This window comes from Balaenoptera ricei, chromosome 12 (genome assembly GCF_028023285.1).
Source record: "Balaenoptera ricei isolate mBalRic1 chromosome 12, mBalRic1.hap2, whole genome shotgun sequence".
In the NCBI taxonomy this organism is placed as follows: Eukaryota; Metazoa; Chordata; class Mammalia; order Artiodactyla; family Balaenopteridae; genus Balaenoptera; species Balaenoptera ricei.
The window spans coordinates 1,417,051-1,440,080 of NC_082650.1; the positions used below are offsets into that span (position 1 = coordinate 1,417,051).

General features: G+C 47.1%; 1 protein-coding gene across 2 annotated transcripts in view; it reads right to left on the reverse strand.

Annotated features, from left to right (window-relative positions):
• Window positions 1–23,030, reverse strand: part of SMOC2 (SPARC related modular calcium binding 2) — a 156,331-nt gene that overhangs the window by 59,375 nt on the left and 73,926 nt on the right. Inside the window, exons 6-7 of one of the 2 annotated variants that reach the window (XM_059941848.1) lie at window positions 22,599–22,649; window positions 21,305–21,379 (exon numbers count right to left, since the gene is read on the reverse strand). In XM_059941848.1, the coding sequence (XP_059797831.1) occupies window positions 21,305–21,379; window positions 22,599–22,649 (126 nt within the window). Of the gene's footprint in view, window positions 1–21,304; window positions 21,380–22,598; window positions 22,683–23,030 lie in introns of both variants that reach the window. The other variant, XM_059941847.1, reaches the window with a different exon arrangement.

Below are 23,030 nucleotides of genomic sequence, written 5' to 3' on the forward strand. Positions count from 1 at the left end.
GTCCACGGCCAGCGGTGGGCTGCTGAGCAGCAGGGGCCAGAGTGGGGGCTCTGGAGCCGGTAAAGCAATTTCCACAAGCAGCGGAAAGCCTTGTAAGGATGAGTGCCAGGATCATATTTGTGCTTTAAAAGCCTGCTGGCAAAGCTTTCAGACAAAAGACCAGTTCAAGACTGTCTTCAGTCCCTACAAGGGATAACGAGGGCTTAATCTGAGGCTACCAGACACACATGATAGAAAATAACAAATCCTGGAACGTTAGTAAACGCAGATAGAAATGCACAGGTAACTCGGCACGAGGCAATGACAAGGTACAAAATTAAAGGTGGGACCGCTATTCCCCTGTGGACCAAGGATGCCGTCACCTCCAGAGGCCCTCACGTGGACATGCATACTAACCTCATCAGGACATTGAATCTACAGGAAGGCTCGCACCTTCGCTCTACTTGTCTTAAAATGTATATGACTGCTATCGGGGTTCATAAAATGGACATTATTTTCTTTAAAACAGATACCTAACTGCTGTGTGTGATTATACATTGCTTAGCTGGTGGATACTAAAAGCTTAACTGCTACATAGAATGGAAGTCTGTGAAGTATTCTGAGGTTTACAAAGGACTTCACATATAGAAATATTTCGGGGATAAAATAATAAACAATCTGTCAAGTAGGATTCACTTATAAAAAGCATATGAGGGACTTCCCTGGTGGTCCAGTGGTTGAGACTTCACCTTCCAATGCAGAGGGTGCAGGTTCGATCCCTGGTCAGGGAGCGGGGATCCCGCATGCCTTGCAGCCAAAAGGCCAAAACATGGAATGGGGGCAGCGTTGTAATGAATTCAATAAAGACCTTAAAAATGGCCCACATCAAAAAAATCTTTAAAAAGAAAAAGAAAGCATAGGAGTTTTACACACAGCAGAGATTGGAGATTGATACTTGATAACATTTAGTGGGTCCTTAAGACTACCTGCTTTTAGGTATTAATTTGCTTAATCACACCATAATGGAAAAGAATGTATAATACATATATGTATAACTGAATCACTTTGCTATAATTCTGTGAGGTGGGATTATTGTTATCATTTTGCAAGTTCCGTGATTGAATCAGAGAAGGTAAAGACAGAGTGTCAGAGACAGGGTTTAAACTGAGCCATCCCGGCCCCGAAGTCCTGGTCTGAGGCCAGGCCCGCTCTCTCAGAGTTGATTACTTAATTTTTACATATGTTGTCTTCATCAGTCATGGAATTGTCTGTGGTCTTCTTTTTAATTGCACAACACAGATGATCAAAGAAGGAAAAAAATAAAAAGAGTTGCCCCTTTAGAATTTGATTTTCTAGAAATGGCAGAGTGGGCGGGGGGAGACCTGGAAACTTACAGTTTTGATGGAATATAATTATTCACATGTCCACTTTCAGTAAAATATCAAACTGGGATTCATGGTGCTAAGGCTTTGCGCCTAAGTGACACATGTTTACGATCAATTGTATAATTTAATTCCAAAGGAAGAGTTTTAAGATTAGCTTTTAAATCCAGGATTGTTGCCATAACATTTACAGGCATGGTGGGCAGAGAACCCAGCTTTCTGCGTATTCTCCTTTAATCCTGGTAATAACAGACCAAGGTATACGTATTACCATGTGTATTTTACCAGTGAGGAAGCACGGGCTCTGAAAAGTTTTATATCTTACTCAGGATGGCAGAGTCAGGCGAAGCTGGGTGAGAATTCACACCCACACCGAGGCAAACAAGCCACCTCCCACACACGGCACCCCTGCCCCTCTGCCCTTGGAAGCCACATAACAGTCCTGTCTAGAAACATCCCCAAAATGGTATAAACAGGTAACATGGGAAGCCCCCAGTCAAACGTACATTTCCAAAAAAAATAAAGATTTGGATGTAATTCACAGATACAGTTTCTTTGGAAAGAAAATAGTGACCCCGGGTGTCCATTCTAATTGCTTTCTTCCCATGTTTATTCTTGTAGCAATGGACCTAAGTAACCGTTTCCAGCCTGAACCCGAGTCCCAGACGGGGGAGAGGAGCGACCCAGCGCCGTGAGCCCCGGCGAAGACCACCCACCCCAGAAGGACCTCAGAGCCCCCGACAGACAATGGCCCCAAACCACACCCCCTTCCATCCTAACCTCTCTCTGTATCTTCTAGATTGTTTTATCAAGGACAGTCTCACCAGCATCACTCTTGAAAACCTGAATCCGGGTACCTTTTGTTCCACTCTTTCCTCCGCACGGACCCTAACTCTCCAGGGTGCTCCCTGGACCCCTGCCCCGTCCCCACCCTCACTGCACTGGCCTCAGCGAGTCTCACCAAGGCCTCCACCGCGGGAGCCTCTGCTGCCGCTGCTCAAGGACCCCGAGACCCGGGTCAGCCCTAGCACAGCATCCCTCTCTCTCCAGGACAACAGCTGCCACGTCCTTTTGTCACTCATGGAACTATGCCCAGTCAGAGAGGGGTGAACACATCATTGCACCGAAAATGTGCGCTAGAAATGTTACCTGCTTTTCCCTTTAAGTTCTGTAGAGTTAGGAGACATGACAAAAGGAAGTTAAGGAAAGCAGTATGATTTTATATTTGGATGCCTTACAAAAGAAATCAGAATATTTTCCATTGTCCAGAAAGTCTCCCATTAAGACCAGTGGTTTAAGCTAATGCAGCTGATTACAACCTATTTTAAAATACACTGTGTCCACTCAGGCTAATATCCAGAGGTGGCCAAATTTCTCCAACCTAGTTTTCTTTGCAAGTGGACAAACAAAAGTGGGTTCTACAAAACCGAGATGAGAAAAAGAAAACACAAAGCAACATTCTGACCCAAACGACACTGCCTCTGCCATACTGCCCACCCTGGTGTCCTGGACACACCGTGGCCCGCGAAGGATGCCAACCCAGGCTCCAGTAGTCGCTCACCGAGTGTCCTGGGGGCTCCCCGTCTACAGGGTGAGGAGAACGGGGCCCATCTGCAGCGCCCCTGGGAGTGCTGGATTCAGCAAGGTGCACACAGTCCTGACACACAATGCTCCGCCCTCCGAGCGCGGCACCCCTTTCTCCCCCGGGGGCGGGATTGGTAAGTAAGGGCCCAGACGACTAGGGCAGCAGAGATGCCTGCTCAGAGGAGGTGGCCCTGCAAACAAGCATCTTACTTCAGGATGAGAGGCCCTGTACTGGAAGATCTTTAACCCTCATAACTGGGAAGAAATGACAGGCCAACTCTTGCGAGTCGTCAGGGTGGAAAATTAAGTGACTTTCCCAAGGCCTCCAACAGTTACAGTAGAAGCAGGACACAAGCCAGGTCTCCAACCCTGAGTCGATGCTACAGAGCCCCAAACAGAGAGAAGACTGATGCAGTGGGGTCAGCCGTGACCACGGCGGGCCTCCCGGGGGCAACATCCCAGGCCTGGCTCAGCTCCCGGGACACGCAGGCACCAACCCATCACGGGAGGCACCGTGCCGTCACAGCCTCACCTTGTCCAGCCTTCGGTCAACGCCCCACCTGAAGGCGCCCGTACCTGACCCAGGCCTGAGGGTAAGCGAGACGCTCCTGGAAAGGAACAGGGTTCGAGGCACCGCTGCTGGGATGGTTGCCGGACAGCGATGCCCTCACCTCCATCAGCCACTGGGGATCTTAGCGAGGCCGGTCCCGCGGGTAAGTGTTTTCCCCTGGACTGCCCACAGCGAGGAATTCTGATATTCTCCGGTTCCTCTCCATCTAATCACTGGACCCGAAATACGCATCCCGAAGGAAACCAGAACCATCAGCCATAATCGGGGTGGGAGGGAAAGAGCGAAGGTCATGAGTCCAAGTTCCAGCAAACCCTGGAACTGGGAGCACAGAGACCACACACGTGATAAGCGCCCCGACCGAACTTCGGCCTTAAGAGTTTTTTTTTGATGAAATGTGGGCAGATTTCAATGGGCAAACGGCCATTTGAAACCAACGAGTGTCTCCAAGGACAGAGCGGTGTGAATTCACCTTCCGGGGGGTCTTTCTTCTAAGGAAACCTTCAGAAAGGATGCTTCATGCCCCACATACAGAGTGAACTTCCACACTTGCTTTTGGAGAAAAATCTGAATCACCTGGATGTAGATGTCTAGGGCTGAGAAGCAAAGTGTTCCGATTAGGGATGTAAGTCCTTGTGTTGTTTGGATCCAAGATGGGTCTCGGGCTGGAGAGGTCTGACCACAAAACTTCCGTCCCCCGTCTGCAGTGACACTTCCGCATCTGTCCACCAGCAAGGGGTTCATGCTGTTGTCGAGTCTCCACGGTGCTTCGTTTGGCCCTTTATTTCTCAGCCGTCCTGGACGACTCTGTAGAGCCGGGGCTTCCCTCTGTGCTCTGAGGCGTCTGTCTTGTCGGCACTCTGACCGGTGGTCCTCAGAGCATGGCCCCAGGACCCCTTCCCAGGAGGCCCACGAGGTCAGAACTATTTCTATAAATACCGAGGTGCCCTTTGTCTTCTCAGGCTCACAAGCGACTAATGATGGCAGCCAAGGGAATGTGTATTAAAAAGTTCTCAATTTTAAAACCGATCAATACGAACCATGTTTAAAAAGCTCTCTTGGGGCCTCAGTAAGTTCTCGGAGCATAAAGCGATTCTTAAACCAGAAGGTCTGAGAGCTGCCGAACTAGCCCATAAACTTGAACCATTTGAGGCTAAGAGCCTTGTGCTATACATCGATTTTCTAAGGGAGCACGTAGTAGGCTCTCCTGGTGACGGCAGATCCACATGAGGCCCAGTCTACACGTCCCCTCTGTCTGCACGCAGCTCTGCCCGCTGGACAGCTGAGGGAAGAAACGTCGGGAAGACAACACCCCGACCCCAAGCAGGCCGGCCGGGGAGGAGCCCGGTCTAGGGCCTGGAGGACCGGCTGCCTTGGCTGTGTGGCCGACAGATGCGGACAGCCCGGCGTCGTGCTGGGCAGCTGTGCGAGCCCTGACATCCGGGAAGTGTCATGCTCAGGGATGATCTGGCCTCACAGATGAGTGACCGCAAAGGAGAGAGGCCGTCCACCCGGAGGGGTGGGGACACGAGGAGGCGGCATCTGAACTGGCCGGGCTGAGCGTCCTCGAAGGAGAGCCAGGCAGGGGGGCTGGTCCCAGGCCCGGGGCAGTTTCCTTCAGCTGCCGTGATGGCTTCACACTGCTTGGGGGAGTTTATTTTCAGATGTCTGCAGCTGGCTCAAACGGTTCTGCTCGCGTTTTCTTTCCTCAGTCAAGCCAGGCCCTTGGCGTGCTGCGCCTCCTTCAAGAAGACGCCCACACCTGTGCGGGACTTTGCATCTTCCGCCAAGACACAAAGAGCAAAGGGAGGCTTCCCTGTGTCTCCGAGCGCCTCGTCCCGGCTGCTGGTGGGATCCCCACGCCCTGGTCAGGAGGCTCCGTGCCCACCGCTGTGCAGTGAGTGTACGTCTCCCAGCAGGATGCGAATAGGATGCTGGACGGAGCTACAAAGAGGGAAGGTCTTACCGAAGCATGTCGTGCCCATTTCCTCATCTGGGTTTTGAGTCACAGAGTAACTGTATTTAACTGTGCAGCCGTGAGAAGCAGCAGCGGAGTGGGCAGCGGGCCCTGTGACGATGGCCCCTGGGGTCCGGACGCCCCTGCTGCCCGGAGCTGCTCCTCGTCCCCCTGGTGGCCCTGAGGGTCAAACATTCCCTACAAGCCCTTCCTTTTGCAGGGGAGGAAATCTGAAGACACGTTTTGGCAGAAGTGTTCAAACAGAGCAGATCACCAGCCAAGCCCCAGACAACAGCGCGCCTGGTACCACGTTACCTACTAAGGCCACGTTTGGGCCCGGTTTACACAGAGGGCCTCCTGCCATCCCACAGTCTGGCTGAGAGCCTGCAGTATCTGCAAGAGAAGAGCCCTCCGGCTGTGGGGAGCAAGTGGGGGACAGAGTGTGACCTCCACAGAGGTCAGCAAGGCCACACCCAGGTCAGCAGTTGAAGATAAAAGCCACTCTGTCACATGGCACACACGCCGGACGCCGGACCTCGGCCCAGATGGCTGCCCGCAGGGTTGAAGCAGAAAACTGAGATGCTCCAGATGCCAGCCGACTCTCCAGGGAAAGGTGTGCTCCCCTCCCCCCCCCCCAACCCGGTGCAGGCCCCTCCCCCCCATGCAGGCCCCTCCCCCCTGTGCAGGCCCCGCTCCGAGCCACCCTTTCCTGGACCTCCTCCAGCCTGCGAGGCCCCGGGCTCCCAGGTTCACGGTGACCTCCGGCCTGTGATACAGGGTCCAGGCTCAGGGCACCTCGTCTTCACACCGCGAGGCCCCACGGACCGGCTCGCCTTCCCTCCCCGCCACACCTTCTGTGTCACTGGGGCCCGGACGCCCCGTGTAACCAACCTTCATCCCCCCACCGACCCCACCACGGACCCTCTCAGCACCAGGCGATCCCCCCAGCGTCCTCTGCCCCCTCCCTGCCCTCCTTCTGCCGTTCTGGGGGCCAGGCACGCTGGTCGCCCCCAAAGTAGGGTATTCAGCCACAGAAACCGTGTCCATGGAGAAGAGGGCCAGGGAGACACTGGCTATGGGTTGGCTTGGCTTTCTTTCCCGGGCACTTGGAAAAGATGAAGGGATGAAAAGTGAAAAGAAGAAAAAATTTCATAAAATATGCTGCCAAAAATAAATAAGTAAAGCAGAAAGAAATGCAAAGAAGGATTAGAGATGTTCCCACTAATAATACCTGTCTTACACTTTCCATCCGCAGCAGAGCATTTAAAATACACTTCTTAGTAATTAAAATGACGTTATCGTGAATTCTCCCCAGTACCCAAGTTTTCTTTTCAAATATCTCCCAAGTCCCAGGGATCCTTTCTCCCAGGTTCGTGAATGCTCCAAATGTCTTGTCGGAAACAGATGTTATTTCAAGCTCTCGTCTCCCAGAACTTCTTTCAGCACCTCTGTTCAAAGTGGCAGCAATATGGCCCGTGGGCAGCCTCGAGCACAGGGAGAGACGCTTCCTACTGGCTGAGACTGAGGCTGAAGGTCCACGGCAAAGACCTGGGTCATGGAGACGGGGAAGCAGCCCCCCGAGCGAGACCAGCTCTGACAGCCGTCAAGACTCCCCTGGTTGTTCCCAAAGAGACTTGGCCAAAAACCCGCATCTTTTCCATATCTTCCTGTATAACTTCTAAACTCTCATTTCTTTGCTTTTAGACCTTATTTCTGGTCTCTATTAATTCTATTCCCAGTCATCGACCCATCCACAGCCAATTACTGAATATTTTTAAGTCTTAACTCTGTTCCAGAGCCATAAATAGACCCACACAAATATAATTAACTGATCTTTGACAAAGGAGCAAAGACATTTCAATGGTATAAGGATAAACTTTTCAACAAATGGTGCTGGAACAACAGGACATCCAAGTGCCAAAAAATGAATCTAGATACAGACATCACACCCTTCACAAAAATTAACTCAAAATGGATTATAGCCCTAAATGGTGAATGCAAAACTATAAAACTTCTAGAAGATAGTATAGGAGAAAATCTAGGTGGCCTTGGGTTTAGTGATGACTTTTTAGATACAACACCGAAGGCATGATCCATGAAAAAAATAATTGATAAGTTGGACTTTATCAAAATACAAAACTTATATTCTGCAAAAGACACTGTTAATAGAATGAAAAGATAAGCCACTGACAGGAAGAGAGTATCTGCAAAACACATGTCTGAAAAAGACTTACATCAAAAATACACAAAGGACATTTAAAATTCAAAAATAAGAAAACAATCCAAGGGAAAAATAGACAAAAGATACTTCACCAAAGAAGACCCACAGATGTCAAGTAAGTATGTGAAAAGATACTCAATATAATAGGTCAGTAGGGGATTTCAAATAAAAGCAATAACGAGCTACCACTACACACCCATTAGGGTGGATAAAATCCAAAAAAAAAAACCCAGAACGGACACCACCAAATGCTGGTGAGCCTGTGAAGCAACAGGAACTCTCACACGTTGCTGATGGGGGTGCAAATGGCATGGCCACTCCGGAAAACAGTGCGGCAGTTTGTTACAAAACTAAACATACCCTCACCATATGATCCAGCAATCACACTCCTTGGTATTTACCCAGGTGAGTTCCCTATATACGTGGGAACTCTGTGCTTTCTGTAAACCTGAAAGCGCTGTAAAAATAAAGTATGTTAAAAATAAAATAAATTAATTAAAATACTGTTCCACATCTGAAAAGATGTGAGTGTGAAATTCTAACAACAGAAACTGACTCCCCCTCAGTCTTTGAGTGGCTTCTCACTTATGCCCACAGGACTGGTCCCCGACCTAATCAAGACCCCCAGTCATTCTGGGTTCTCACTACCATCTTATTGGCTCAAAACTCTAAATCTCCACCTAATGTCACATCTAAAATGTTACAAGTCACCATAGGAAATTCACAGGCATTCAGTACTGACTTAAGCATCTATTAGACGTCCACTGTGGATTTACAAATTATATAAAGGCACAACAAGGAACTAGCAGGCAGTAATTTTTAAACAGAGAGGCAAGACATGAAACAAGGAGAAATATCTTCAGTAATTTATTAACATCTGCTTCAACCCATAAGTCTACTTCTTCCTAGGCAGTTTGGTTGTAACATGTTGTTATTTCAAAAGTTAAAGCATTGGCTTTAGATAAAACACAGTCCAGTTATCATGAGAACACATAATGATTGAAAAACACTTAAAACTTTTTAAAAAAACTCTTGAGCTAATGAAAACTCTCTTCCCAAGAAGAATTTTAGAGGAATTTTTCTTTCTTTTTTTCTCTTTTAGTTTTAAAAACTGACTTCTAAAATGAAGAAAGTACCCATCTTTCTCTGGATGCAGAATCACACCAAAACAGAAAAACAAAGTATTTCCAGGTTTCCAACAAAAGAAAGCATGCCTTTCAGCTGAGGCTAATCTTGGAAAATGTATTTCTCAAGTTAAGTCCAAAAAGTTATGAGCAATAGAAACAGGGGGTTAGAGAGAGTGTTTCTTGGCATTCTTAGTCAAGGGAGCAGCTGTAGATAAAGATGCTGGACCTCCCCCCTTGGCTGGTGTGCTGTCCAGGCTTCTCTACACATCTTCCCAACTACTCATCTCATAGGTGGTGCGTCCTCCAGCACAGCTGAATGTGCCACACACTATGATCTTCAAAATCTGCTATATAAAGTCCACAGGTATACAAAGTAAAGGCAGATCGTCCATTACAAGAGTCTATAAAATCTTACATGTTGTGTTTATAATATCCATTACTGCATGAAAATCATGTATTTCTTAAAAACCTATACAGCTGTGTGACTACTCGGGGTGGTCTCAGAGGGCACAGGGAATATTGGAAACAAACATCCCTGCTGGCAGAAGTGGCAGACACTGAGGTGGCTTCATAAAATACATGACATTTTTTCTTAGTTAATGTAAGCTGTACTTGGCTGGTTTTCAAAAAAATAGTAAAAAAGAATCACAATGAAGAATACCCATTTTATGCAAATCAAAACTACAATGAGACATCACCTCACACCAGTCAGAATGGCCATCATTAAAAAATCTACAAATAACAAATGCTGGAGAGGGTGTGGAGAAAAGGGAGCCCTCCTACACTGTTGGTGGCAATGTAAATTGGTACAGTCACTGTGGAGAACAGTATGGAGGTTCCTTAAAAAACTAAAAATAGAGTTGCCATATGATCCAGCAATCCCACTCCTAGGCATATATCCGGAGAAAACCATAATTCAAAAAGATGAATGCACCTCTATGCTCATAGCAGCACTATTTGGGGACTTCCCAGGTGGTCCAGTGGTTAAGACTCTGTGCTTCCATCACAGGGGGCATGGGTTTGATCCCTCATCAGGGAATTAAGATCCCATGTGCCACACAGTGAGACCAAAAAAAAAGTCATAGCAGTGCTATTCACAATAGCCAAGACATGGAAATAACCTAAATGTCTATCAACAGATGAATGGAAAAAGAAGATGTGGTATATATATACAATGGAATATTATTCAGCCATTAAAAAGAGTGCAATAATGCCATTTGCAGCAACATGGATGGACCTAGAGATGATCTTCACTAAGTGAAGTAAGTCAGACAGAGAAAGATAAATACCATATGGTATCACTTATATGTGGAATCTAAAACACAACACAAATGAACTTATCTACGAAACAGAAACAGACTCACAGACATAGAGAACAGACTTGTGGTTGCCAAGTTGGGGGGTGTGGGCGGGGAAGGAAGGATTGGGAGTTTGGGATTAGCAGATGCAAACTATTACATATAGGATGGATAAACAACAAAGTCCTACTGTACAGCACAGGGAACTATATTCAGTATCCTGTGATAAACCATAATGGAAAAGAATATATATATATGTATAATATGTATAATCATATAATATATATATGTATAATATGTATATATATGTATAATATGTATATATATGTCTAATCACTTTGCTGTATAGCAGAAATTAAACACAACATTGTAAATCAACTATATCTCAATAAAAATTTTAAAACACAAGAATATCCATTTTATATAAGATATTTGTGGCCATTGAAGCAATACTAAGTTTGGAGGAAATTCTCAATTTTGTCTTCAGCCAACATTTGATACACTGGAATAAATTTCAATCTAGTGAAACATGGAAACTTTTATCAAAGGTTGATGAGAAACTACCCAGATAGCTTTCATGAGTATTACACTTCTTTAACCAAATACAAAATCTTTCCTGTTGTAAGGGGACTTTTCAAGAGAAAGATCCCTGGAGCCTGGGGTGACTGCAGAAAAGAAGGATTTAGAGGGGGGGCTGAAGACGTACATAAAGGGGGCACACCAACAGCCCCTTTACCTCCACGCTGAGCCTTTTTCCTGATAGGTTTTGCTTTCAATGCAAACATCCAAATCCAAGCACAGTAAAATTATCCTATTCTGTATATTATGGACTGAACTGTTTTCCTCCAAAATCCACAGGGTAAAGCCCTAACCCTCAATATGCCTGTTTTTGGAGACAGGGCTTTTAAGAAGGTGATTAAGGTTAAATGTGGTCATAAAGGTCATGGGACCCGAGTCCTTACAAGAGGAAGCATAGACACCAGGACTGGGAGAAGCCATAGGAGAGGCCGTGTGAGGACACAGAGAAGACGCGGCTGTCTGCAGGCCAGCAAGAGCCTTCTCACCAGGACCCATCCTGCTGGCACCTCTGCTTGGACTCTCAGCATCCAGAACCAGAAATAAACAGCTCCCCGCCCCCAGTCTGTGGTGTTTTGTTATGACAGCCCTAGCAGACGGATGCACTGTATGAAAACTTGATTTTCTGAAGAAAGCCCAAGGAACCTTTCTCTGCTGAAGATTAGCCAAACAGAGGTTGAAAACAAGGAAGTGTGTTCATTGACAGGCAGGGTTGCCAGACAGAATACAGGATACCAGGTGAAAGGAGAATTTCAGATAAATGAAGAATAGTTTTAGTATATCCCATGCAAGTTTTATATTTTTTTCTTTTATAACATTTTCTCTTATCCTTTCCCCACTCAGACTTGCTGTTGATGTAACTTTTAGCCAACTTCACCAGCTGAAAGAAGAAAATTCAAGTTAGAGGGAGGAAATTTTCCAGCAGGATTAACACCAAATTGCACCCTCAAGGTTCAGGCTAGACTATGGAAGAGGACGGTATAAGGGCATATTTTTGCAAAGCAGGAAGACCCCTGGCTTTGGGGGCATGAAGGCCTCTGTGAGGCTCTGCGGGTGGCAGCAGCACCTCCCTGTCTTTCCCCAAAAGGGGGTCCCAACTCTGGGCGACAAAGGGAGACCTTGGTTATGCAACAAAAGCATGAGCAACAAAAGAGAAATAGACAAATAGGATTTCATCAAAATTTAAAACCCTTGTGATTCAAAGGGCATTATCAAAAAGGTGAAAAGATAACACACAGGATGGAACAAAATATTTGCAAATCATATATTGGATAAGGGATCTGTATCTAGAATAAAGTCTAACAACTCCAGAACTAAAGGCAAATAACCAAACAATAAAATGTGCACAGGATTTGAATAGACATGTCTCCAAAGAAGATTTACAAGTAAGCACCTGAAAAGGTGCCAAACATCCTTAGTCATCAGGGAAATGCAAGGCAAAACCACAAGGAGACAGGACTCCACACTTCCCAGGATGACTGCAATCAAAAAAATGGAAAATAACAAGTGCTGGAGAGGACGTGGAGAAATCGGTACCCTTGTGCGTTGCTGATGAGGATGCAAAATGGTACATCCACTTCGGAAAACAGTTTGTCAGCCCCTAAAAATGTTAAATATCGAGTTACGATGTGACCGAGCAATTCAACTGCTGGGTATGAACCCAAGAGAAAACGTATGCCCACACAAAAACTTGTGTGGGAATGTTCACAGCAGCACTATTCACAATAGCTGACAAGTGGAAACAACCCAAATGTCCATCAGCTGATGAACAGATAAATAAAATGTGGTCCATACATACAAGGGAAAGTTATTGAGGCATAAAAAGGGATGAGGTCCTGATACGCACGCTGCCACATGGATGACCCACATGAGCACAATGGCAAGTGAAAGAAGCCAGACAAAAAGACCCCGTATTGTGAGCTTCTACACACTTGAAACGACAGAACAAGTCCACCTACAGAGCCTGAAGCAGATTTGTGGTTACCAAGGGTTGGGGGTTGTCAGTGGGGACTGATTGCTAATGAATATGGGGTTTGGGGTTTCTGAAGGATGAAATGTTCTAAAATTAGGTTGTGGTGATATGGCACAACTCTGTGACTTTACCAAAACTTCTGACTTGCACACTTCCAACTGGTCAACTGTACGGTATGTGAATCCCATCTCAATAAAGCTGCTTAAAGAAAACATACAGCATGGAGCGTGGATGGGCAGAGGTGGGTTAAGAGGCTGCAGAATGGGTGGCCGCCTGGAGGCCACCAGAGGCCCTAGAAGGCACTCGGCCTTATGATGAGGTGACCCGGGAAGCCGCTGCAGAACTCTGAACAGAGACGTGGCTCTTGCTTTGAAAGCTCAATGTTGAGAAAGCTGCGGTGGGAAGAAAGACTGAAGCAGAAACACAGATGGGGAGGCCTGGAGACGCTCAGAATCCAAGCGGCGATCCAAGCCAAGCGAAGCTCAGATGATGCCTCAGGGAGCCCGGCGCTGCGGTCCTGGAGGGAAGTGGACGACGTGGACACACCTCGGAGGCAGGACAGAATGAAGGTGTGAAAGGAAGGGTCACACAGCATTGAGGACAACTGGTGTTTGTGTGGCCTTGGTCTAGTACTCTGATGCCTTCCAGAAACAGTGCTTTGTTTTACGTACATGTGTAATGGCAAGAAAACACTTAAAGATGGCCAAAACCTTGCTGATAATAGTTAACACGTGTTTGCAGTGGGACTCAAATGTTCACATAAACGAAAATCACCAGAGAAGCTGCTTAAAATGCAGCTTCAGAAGCCCCACCCCAGAGACTCCGGTATTCTGATCGAGGGTGAGATAAGGAGTACGCATTTTAATCAGGATTATAGGTCTGGTGGCACAAGTTTTAACAGGCAGCACCGGGCTGTGGGAAGCAAAGGGAACCAGCAAGTACAAGGCAGCACTGAGCTTCCCGGGGCGTGAGCACAGGGCTGGGGAGACGGGACCCAAGCACACACCCATTTTCAGCAAAACATAAACGTATATATAAATAACGTGAATACACATTCATACGTGTGTGTGTGTGTGTGTGTGTGTAACCATACGAATGATGCAAAAGGAAACATAAACTAACCAGTGAGACATAATCACAGGACCTAATCACGCAGTGAAGCTATGATCGTATTTGCTGTTTCCCTAGAGGCTGTATCCAGGGCTCAACCGGCGCCTGACACGCAGAGACCTTGGGCCAAGAGACCAGCTTCCGGCAGCAGGACGGAGGGAGAGGAGGCGGCAGGTCCAAGGCCAGGCTGGACCTTCAGGAGGGGGTCTGCCCTCCGTGTGGTACTCCCCTTCCTGAAACCGATCCACGGAATGGGGCCGCAGAGCCCAGGAGAGAAGGCACCTGGGTCCCTGCACCGCCGCAGAGAACCAGGGCTCCCCTAGGATGGTCCCCAGAGCGAGGGTGAACTTGTGAGCTTCCTGTCTAGACACGGAATCGCAGGTGCGTTTCTTCCAACATTTACGCCTCCCCTTCCTCATAAACCCTGGTGTGTCATTTAGAAACCTATGCCCCCATGATAATCATACAAAGTAAACTGGAACATTAAGCAAATCACCTGGATTTGCTGCTTAGGTAAATTTTTGCACTCTTTTTGTATGTCTGGGATAAGATAGGCTGGTACAAAAGATCTAAGTAGTTTGAGAAACTACTAATATCTTCAGATCTACGTCTTAGTACACAGAACTGTAATATTACTTAGACATTCTGTGTTTTGATGCAGATATTTTATTAAATCCATAACTTAAATGAGATCTTTTGTAACAGGCAGATCTTTGGTCATCTGAAACACAATAGCCTGATGTATGCTGGCTTTAGCCACTAATGTGATTTTCAGGCAAAAGCAGAGGAACACTTCCAGACCAGTGCTTAGCTGAGACGGAAACTCAGGATGCAGGCAAAGAGGAGAAAGATGGTAACTATGAAGACAAATGAAGGTAAGGGAAAAAAAGGTTGCATCTGTTAAAAAACAAAGGTAATTTTTTGATAGAAAATAAGTACTTAATACTTGCTTGATTGTATACAGACACTTGCACACGTGCACACACCACAGCATTCCCGGGAGTGAATCAAAAGCCTTAACAACTGAATAACGTTTTTCAAACTCGCCGGCCACACAGCCAGGTCACGCAGGTCACTGTAACTGGCCGTGCATCAGGCTTGGGCAAGAGCCGGGCATCAGCCAGCAGTCTAAACGGCGAGGATGACAAGACAGGGCCCGTTGAGAAGAGGCGGCCGTTGGCGGAATAGCCTTCCACTGCCCTTGCGGGTGAGGCGGGAATTCTAGTCTGGGTTTCACTGTGTGAGTCATTTCCAAAAAGACCCTCCATTGTTTATGAGCCGCATCAGTCCTGATTTAGTCTCTAATCCAACTGATGGGAAGACCACAGAAACAGGATCACAGCGATACCTGGCCTGTTAACGCTCTATTCACACGTGTGAAGAGCAAGAAGGGACTTTTCATTTGGTTCACGCGGCAAACCAGCCCAGGACGGGACACAACCCTACGAACTTCACCGCCACAGAAACCTGCCCTCAGCCCTGCCAATCCCGTCGCACACTTTCTAGCACCCGAATTCTCCAAAGCAGGTATCCAGTACCTCTGTAGTGAACACACACGCGCGCGAGTGAGATTCTCAGGAAGTGTCCTCTTGTTATTTGCAAAGTCCAGGCCTGAGCTCGCACGTGAACAAGTGGGCATTAACCCCAGTCCTACTTACACACTGGACTCTGATGGCCCCGCTGGGCGCCAGGGCTCCCTGGGACACGCCCCGATTCCCGCGAGGTCAGCTCACCGTTGCCGTGGAGATGAGGTGCCGAACTGGCGCTCAGAGAGGCTGATGGGGATCGCGGTGCCTGTGGGAAGCCAGCTCAGCCCCTGCCCTTCCCGAGGCCCCGGGGGCTCCGAGCAGCAGCCGTAACTAGTCAGAAGGAAGCCGGCACTAGAGCCAGGGCCTCGGGGAGAGCGACGGCTGGGCCCACAGCAGCTCAGCTCACCGCGTCCCCGTGCCGTGAGCGGTCCGTCTGGCCCCCGCCCTGGTCCCCTGTGGTCCTTCCCACGTGAAGAGGGGCTTCGTGTGCGGCGCCCCCTCTGCCTGCCTGAGAGCGGTTCTGCCCAGGGTCGCCTCCCATCACGTCCCTTCTGGAGCCACCGCCCTCCCCAGAGGACAGCCCGGCCAGGCGAGAACTGCCAGCACCCGTCCAGGTGCTTCCGGGCGAGGCAGCCTCCTAACCCACCGTCAACAACAGAGGCACCTCGGGAAACTGGGACCGAAGTCACATCACAGCAAGGGGGTTGGCTTTGAAAGGGACACGTGTCTGATGTGCAGTCACAGACCTGGGCTAACCCCTGCCAGCCACCTGGAGACTTTGAAAGGTGTTCTTACCCACAAGAAAGTGAGAAGTGGGTTATATGACGCATTAAATCACATAGCACTCCGCCTGATGCAAAATAAGCTTTCCACAAATTGTAAGCTATGGCCCTACAAAGGACACTATTTAACATCAGACCTCATTAATTCAACGATGGATTAAGTCTCATTTATACAGAGAGAATAAATAAGTCGAACACCCTTTTTTGTTTTTCACACGATGAGAATACAAAGGTCTGTGTGTATATAGGCTGATGTTTGTTTTCAACCAGCTCAGATACAATTTGCTTACTTCCATTGCTTTTCTCTGTACTTATGTTGAAATGCTGCATCCTGATTATTTAACCAGAGTTTGAATACTGAAATCTAAGAATTAAATATGATTGGAATTAAAACTCCCTTTTATAGTTAGGTAACTTGGATAAATTGTCTTGTACATTTTTAGGTAGCTTAATTAATATCGGTAAACAACACACTTTTACAGTCCACGTTTAAAAGGAGCTATTTGATTTATTTTAATATTTTAAGCTCTTCAAATGACCAACACTTTATAAGAATGTAGCTGGCATCTTGATGTTTTGTAATGTCATGTTTGAAGAATGGAATAGAAAGGGAAATGAGGAAGTAATGTTTTAAAGCTTAAAAAGGAAGAAAGAAAATATAATTGGTGTTCTTTTCCCCCAGGGAATGCAACTTACCATGATTTAAAGCAGAAGCAAAAGATAATAATCTTTTGGCAATCATTTTAATATGTGCAATAAAACAAAAATTATCAACCCCGAATAAAATAGAAAAATGTTTCCACTGAGGGGGTCCCATAAAGCTGTGGAACATCCTGAGATACAGAACATCTCCTGGATATAAAACAGAGCTATTTTTAATGGTTTAGGGAGGAAAAAATATTTTTCTTCCAAGTGGGAGGAGGGTTTCAGAGATGGCAAAACCGGGGCCTCTAGGTTTCCTCCAGCTCACATGCAAAACTTAAAAAGACCGCAAATGAGAAGACCACCAAAGCCAGGGGCTTGTTTATCAGAGCCGGCTGAGCGGCTTGCGTGTGCCCTGGGTCTGCAGCCATCCGCAGCGCCTTGGAACTCAGGGCCCACCTCTGGAGGTCTCCAAGGGGCCATCTCCTTGGCTCGAGCTCAGCTCTCGGAAGAGCCACAGGCAGAGAGAAAGCAGACATGCTCCCCTGCCAACTTGGGATTTGAATAAGTAATGAAACAAAACGCCCGATGATGCCCCAGATTGGCGCTCTCGGTCTTCAGGAAGCATCACCCGCTCTGAAGCCGCTGGGAGCGGGCGCTAGTGCCCCCGGCCAGTGCCCACCTCCTAGCTGGCCAGGCTGGGCCTTGTGGAAGCACCGTGGCCCCAGACGGTGAGAGCGGCCTGAGTAGGGTGGGGAAGAACCTCAGCCTTCCCAAACCGCAGACTCCTAAAGCGAATAGACGAGGGGGTTCCCGTGTATCACAGCTGAGGCCAACACGGGTGTTTCCAAGGGGGACTGTCACACAGCACACATCAAAGGGCAACCCACTCCGGGCCCTTAGAGCTCACGTTTCCGGGGGCAACCGCTGGAGGTGTGGGGCAAAGCCAGAACGCATCTCTTTCCCCAGGGCAGGGCAGAGACACCGACGCAGGACCCACCTTGCACGCTGCCCGCCCGTGGACCCCAGCGAAGCCCTGGGTCCCCGCAGAGCCCTGCACGCCCGGTGCCCAGCAGTGTCCGCACAGGAGCCCAGGGGCCCACTCAGCGGGCACACTATTTACGTGAAACGAACAATGAGACAACAGAGAGCCCTCCCTTCTCTCCTGACGGAAAAGATAAACAGAGTCCGCCTGCCCACGCCACGCCCCACGGGCCGTCATGGGGGCCCTCCTGCTGGGTGAGCAAGCCGCAGGGTGGAGGGGAACCTCCTTTCCTCAGTCACCCATCTAAACGTCACTCTCTTCTGCAAAATGCCTTCACGGGAACACCTGTGCTTGACCGAGAGGCTGGGGGCCGTGGCTCGGCCGGGTGGACGCGCAGTGAGCCATCACGCTGGCCGTCGGGACCCGCTGGACGGGTTACCGACCCGAGGAAACGGGCTGCACGGGAGCCTCCGTCCCGCGTCTAGAAGGGACAGCTCCCCGGAACGCGGCCCCCCACCCCCTGAAGGGCTGAGGGAGGAGCCCCCCGCCCCCCGCCCTGCCCTGGGGACCTGGGGGTGTGGACTGCACGCTCGGGCTGTGTGCGCCGGGTCCCGTCACAAGGGCAGAGCTGAGCGTGCAAAAGGGGCCCGGAGCGCACGGGACGAGTGATGCCAGCGGGCGCGCAGACGGAGGGCGTCGGGGGGCGCGCGCAGGTGGGCGCGCGCGGGGGCCGGGACGACGCCGTCTGCGCGCCAGGAGCTGGGCCCCAGCGGACCCAGCGGTGACCCAGACTTGAGAATATTTGAAAAGCAAAGCGCGCCTTCCCAGGAGCAGGGATAGGAAATAAGAATGTAGGTAAGACAGTGCGCGGTTTGCTCGGGGAGCAGTCTGAGGCCGGAGAGGGCCAGGAAGAAGGGTCTTGGGGGAAATGAGAAAGGGGACGAGCGGGGGGGTCAGGCTGGAAGACACAAGAGGGTCCGTCCCCATCGCTCGTCCGCAGCCACCGTGGGAAACGCCCTTGTGTCCCCACTCCTCCAGCTTTCTCTGCCCCGTCCCCTCTGCGTGATGAAGGATTCGAACTGAAGGTTTAACGGCTGACAATGGCTGTAGGCAGCACAGGTGCATTTTAACAGGGGCCCGGCTGTGTCACCCAGGTGAGCACAGACAGTGATGCCAGGAGCCCCCATGTCTCAGTGGGGCGGAGGAGGTGTCCCCTCTCTGAAGGCCAGTGGTGAGAAGCACGGCCGGGGGTGGGGTGGTCAGGTGGCATTGCAGTTCCCATCCTCAGAGACCCTGCCCATGCCGTCTGGGCTTGGCTGTAACCGCCTTCTCCTCCTCTGAGAGTCGGGGATGGGAAGTGCAGCAGCCCCACTGGCTTGCCGTGTCGGCGGAGCAGGACAGAGGCGCAACGGTGCATGTGAGGTACCAGCACGTCGTAAGCACAAGAAACGTTAGCTGCTCTTACCGTTATCACTGTTGTTCCAACTAACAAAGAAAGTGCACTCTTCTTTAATATTCTAGATTGGTTTAAAGGAAATCAGGCAGAAATCTAGAACCTATTTAATGTACCACAGGGCAAGAGTATCAGTTTAATAAATAGAGATATAAATTAATTTTATATAATTAAACAGTGTGTCACAAAATCTCTTGTCTGGTACAATTTCATAATCAATTTTTATAACTTCTATAAATAGAATGATAAAATTGAATATAATAAGATGATTCAAGAACATAAAGAAATAGACACTGTCAATTATATATTAATAGAAAAAAACTGAGTCACGCATTCTTAAGTAAAATGCAATTTTAGGTTTCTGTCACTTAATGTATATTGAATCATATAATGAAAATGATGCTTTTCCTGCATAATGAACCAACAGAAGAATATTTCATTTATATTTATATTGAAATTTCAATTACTAAAAGTCTAGCAGTGAAACTGTCATGGTATGTAGATTAGATCAAACTTTTAGTTATTTATGTATTTATTTTTTGTTTCATTTAGTTTGCTTTAGATAAGAATGCAATGATACCATCAAAGTGGCCGTGGAACACGTGGAATAAATAAACATGTATTGAGTGCCTATCACGTGTAAATTTTCATAGACTCGGATTACTTTGTTTCCTTTACAAGGAGGTCCCTTCTGAAAACGACTATCACTTTATGCTCCAAAGTACATTTGCCCATACCCACACGGCCTCCCTCACTACACGTGGCAATCACACTCCCCATGTTTGGTAACGTAAGTAATATTATGTTATCTTAGTGCAAACTTGGGTGGGGGGGTGAATAGTACTTTTAACTGATATAAAGAAACACCAGAGAAAAAAAGCAATGCATTCTCAGTTTGGCTTCTTCTATAAAGGAACATGAAAGAGTACCAACAAACAAGGTAAATTTTTAAAAACACAGAATAACAAAAAGTCACAAATTATTTATGTTTTGTTAAATAAATGTGTCTACTTCTACCAAAGAAGATTATTACTAAAAGTATCTTTTAAAAATAAAAATTAAGTACAAACGAAACTCTTCTGACATTGAAATCTCAGTGACAATGGTGGTCATTATGTAAAATCTATGATTGTTTGCCATTTTATCACTAAACTTAATAAAGTAAATACTATATTTAACATCTGAAAATACTAACTAGGGCTGACTTTCTTTGGACCCTCAGAAAGAGCATGTATCTGGACAACTGGCATTAAATACAGATATAACCTCATAATTTCATGCCCCATGTCTACAAGTCAACTCAATGTCACCTTTTTGTGTTCTACACATTTAGGCTGATTTAAATCAAATTACAGTGTAGGGTAACTTACGTAAACTGGAATTTCCTGAAGCAGTATTTTCAGTCCCACTAAATACTGCAAGTTTGCACTGTTTTTATTAGTTAATTATAATTGACAGGTCATGTAAGGCCTGAAAATCTGGTAATAGAAAGTAATAGGTGAAATACAAACGTACTTGTTCTGTGAACTTATACGGAACTAACTCTGTCGAACCCTGAATAGCTTCCTACTGACAATTAAAACTGCTTTTTAAAACTATGTACGTTTCCAATGACATTTTTACAATAATTTTATATTTGTTTCTCAAATTAAGTTTAAGTACTGCCACATTGATGCTCCCCTGAGCAGCAGTGAAATCCCCTGAATGTCAAGGTCCACCAATAAATCTGAAACATTCAATGTTTGAACTAATTTCCCATGTACTAGTCTATATGGTACAGAAGCAAACCAAATTAGGTAACTTTTGGAAATACAGTGACAAGATTGAACAAAACTAACTCAGTTTCTAAAGTTCACAAGAGAAAAGTACAGGTTAATGTCTTTATGCAATAGGAAAAACTTACCCATGATGATAATTTCTGAGAAAAAAATGTTAACTATTCTCTATAATATGTTCTATATATAACTTACCATATTTAATAAAACACTCAAATTTGAACTGTATTTTGGTGGGCAAGCCATGGCATTATTTGCATGACTCATTGGTAACCAGGAAAAAAGATGTGCTCTGCATGTAACTTCTAGAAAACAAGACCACTTTCCAGGTCCATTAACTAAGTCACATTGGGCTCCTTTTTACCTGAATTCTTATTGGTTTTGTTCTGTCGACTTTTAACTTGTTCAGTCCAAAGCGTGGGGTATCGTGATGCAATATCTAATGAACCAAAATAAAATGATTATTTTAATTCATCATGAAAACACAGTCTCTCAATTAAAGATTTCAGCAGTCTAAAAGCCCCAAAAATCAATATAATCAGTAAACACACATTGTAGATATTTTTTAAAAATAATAAAATGATTATGTGCATGAAACGAAAGGAAACAACATACATTTTTAAAAACTTTAGCATATGCCTTTTCCTTTCTTTCTTTGTCCAAAAGTATAAATAAAAGTGATATGAGTCCAGACAGGCTCCACTGGAAAGAACAGGTTTTGGCAAAAAGTCCCAAAGTATAAAAACATATCCTTGTGTGGTAAAGATGGATATTCATGTAACACACAGGGTCTTCACTCAGTTGAAAGATTCAATACAAAGTGCAGTATGTAAAACGTAATTTTTGCCTACAACATTCTGGGAACAGATCTTCGGTAGTAATATTAACAAATGTAACTGAATATTTACGGTGTGATCAGTATACCACGTGCCCGAGAACCACACTGAAGCCCACCAGCTGGTCAGACGCGCCTTCGTCATCTATTGGCTTTGGGGCGTCGGACAAGTTCTCATCTGTGATATGGGGTTCTGAGGGCTCAAATGGGCTCAAGTAACAGAATCCATGGCATTTAGTGCCAAGCAAAAGTTAGTTATTATGATTATCCTTGTTATTATTATTTTCAAAGCACGATGTCATCCTACCCTTTGATCTTTATTTATTATGTGCATTCCTTACACTTGGTCTTCAAACCTGACCCCTTTCGACCCGAGAATTGGTGATACAGTGGCAAATACCTACAACAATGTATTAAAGGCTAAGAGTAGGCAATCCATCCTTCTCATAACCACAAAATTCAGTAAGCCTCCGAAACATCTCTATACATGTGACTTCACAAAACTGGTCTTTGTAAAGGTGGTGATCACATGACATGAAGGATGAGCGGGGGAAATGACATATGTTAGCGCACGCTTTGGAAATATATATTTCATGTTATTCAGATAAAATTTCAACTCAGAGACTTGGACTTAAAGAAAGGCCTCTGCGTGTGCTGTGTGAGAGCACCACGGCAACACTCAGGAGCCCTCAGGAGGGATGGCGGGGCCTCAAAAAGGTGGGAAAGGCCAACCCAGCCCGTCCCGGACAGTCCCCGCAAGAGCACGTGGCTGCAGCCCCAGGCCCGCGCCCTACCCCCAACACAACTCCCCACCGACACTCACCTTCCTCATCTCCTTGAGGCTGTGTCTCCAGCGCTGGAGCTGAGGCATCATCTGAATTCAGAACGGAAAAGATTTGCAAGGAGACTACAATTATGAGAGTAAGTGAAGTAAGTGTGCATACAGGATGGACCCTAAGGATTGCATACACCCCACGATCCACCAAACCCCACCCCAGCACTCAGTAAACCATACAGAGGCTCAAAGCTCCAAACAGACCTCAAGGGGAAGGGTTAGGTGTGACGTAAACCATTGGAGCCAACCGGACGGATGAGGGAGGGACGGCAGTAATGGGGGGACCTGGGGGGCGGGGGTCTGGCATCCTTGCTGTGCCCCTGTGTCCCAGAGTGGAAGGCAGGGATGGAGACCCAGGCCCCGGACTGTGCCCCGTGGGTCTCTCGACCCCTCAGGCCTCCTGTGTCGACACGTGAGAGG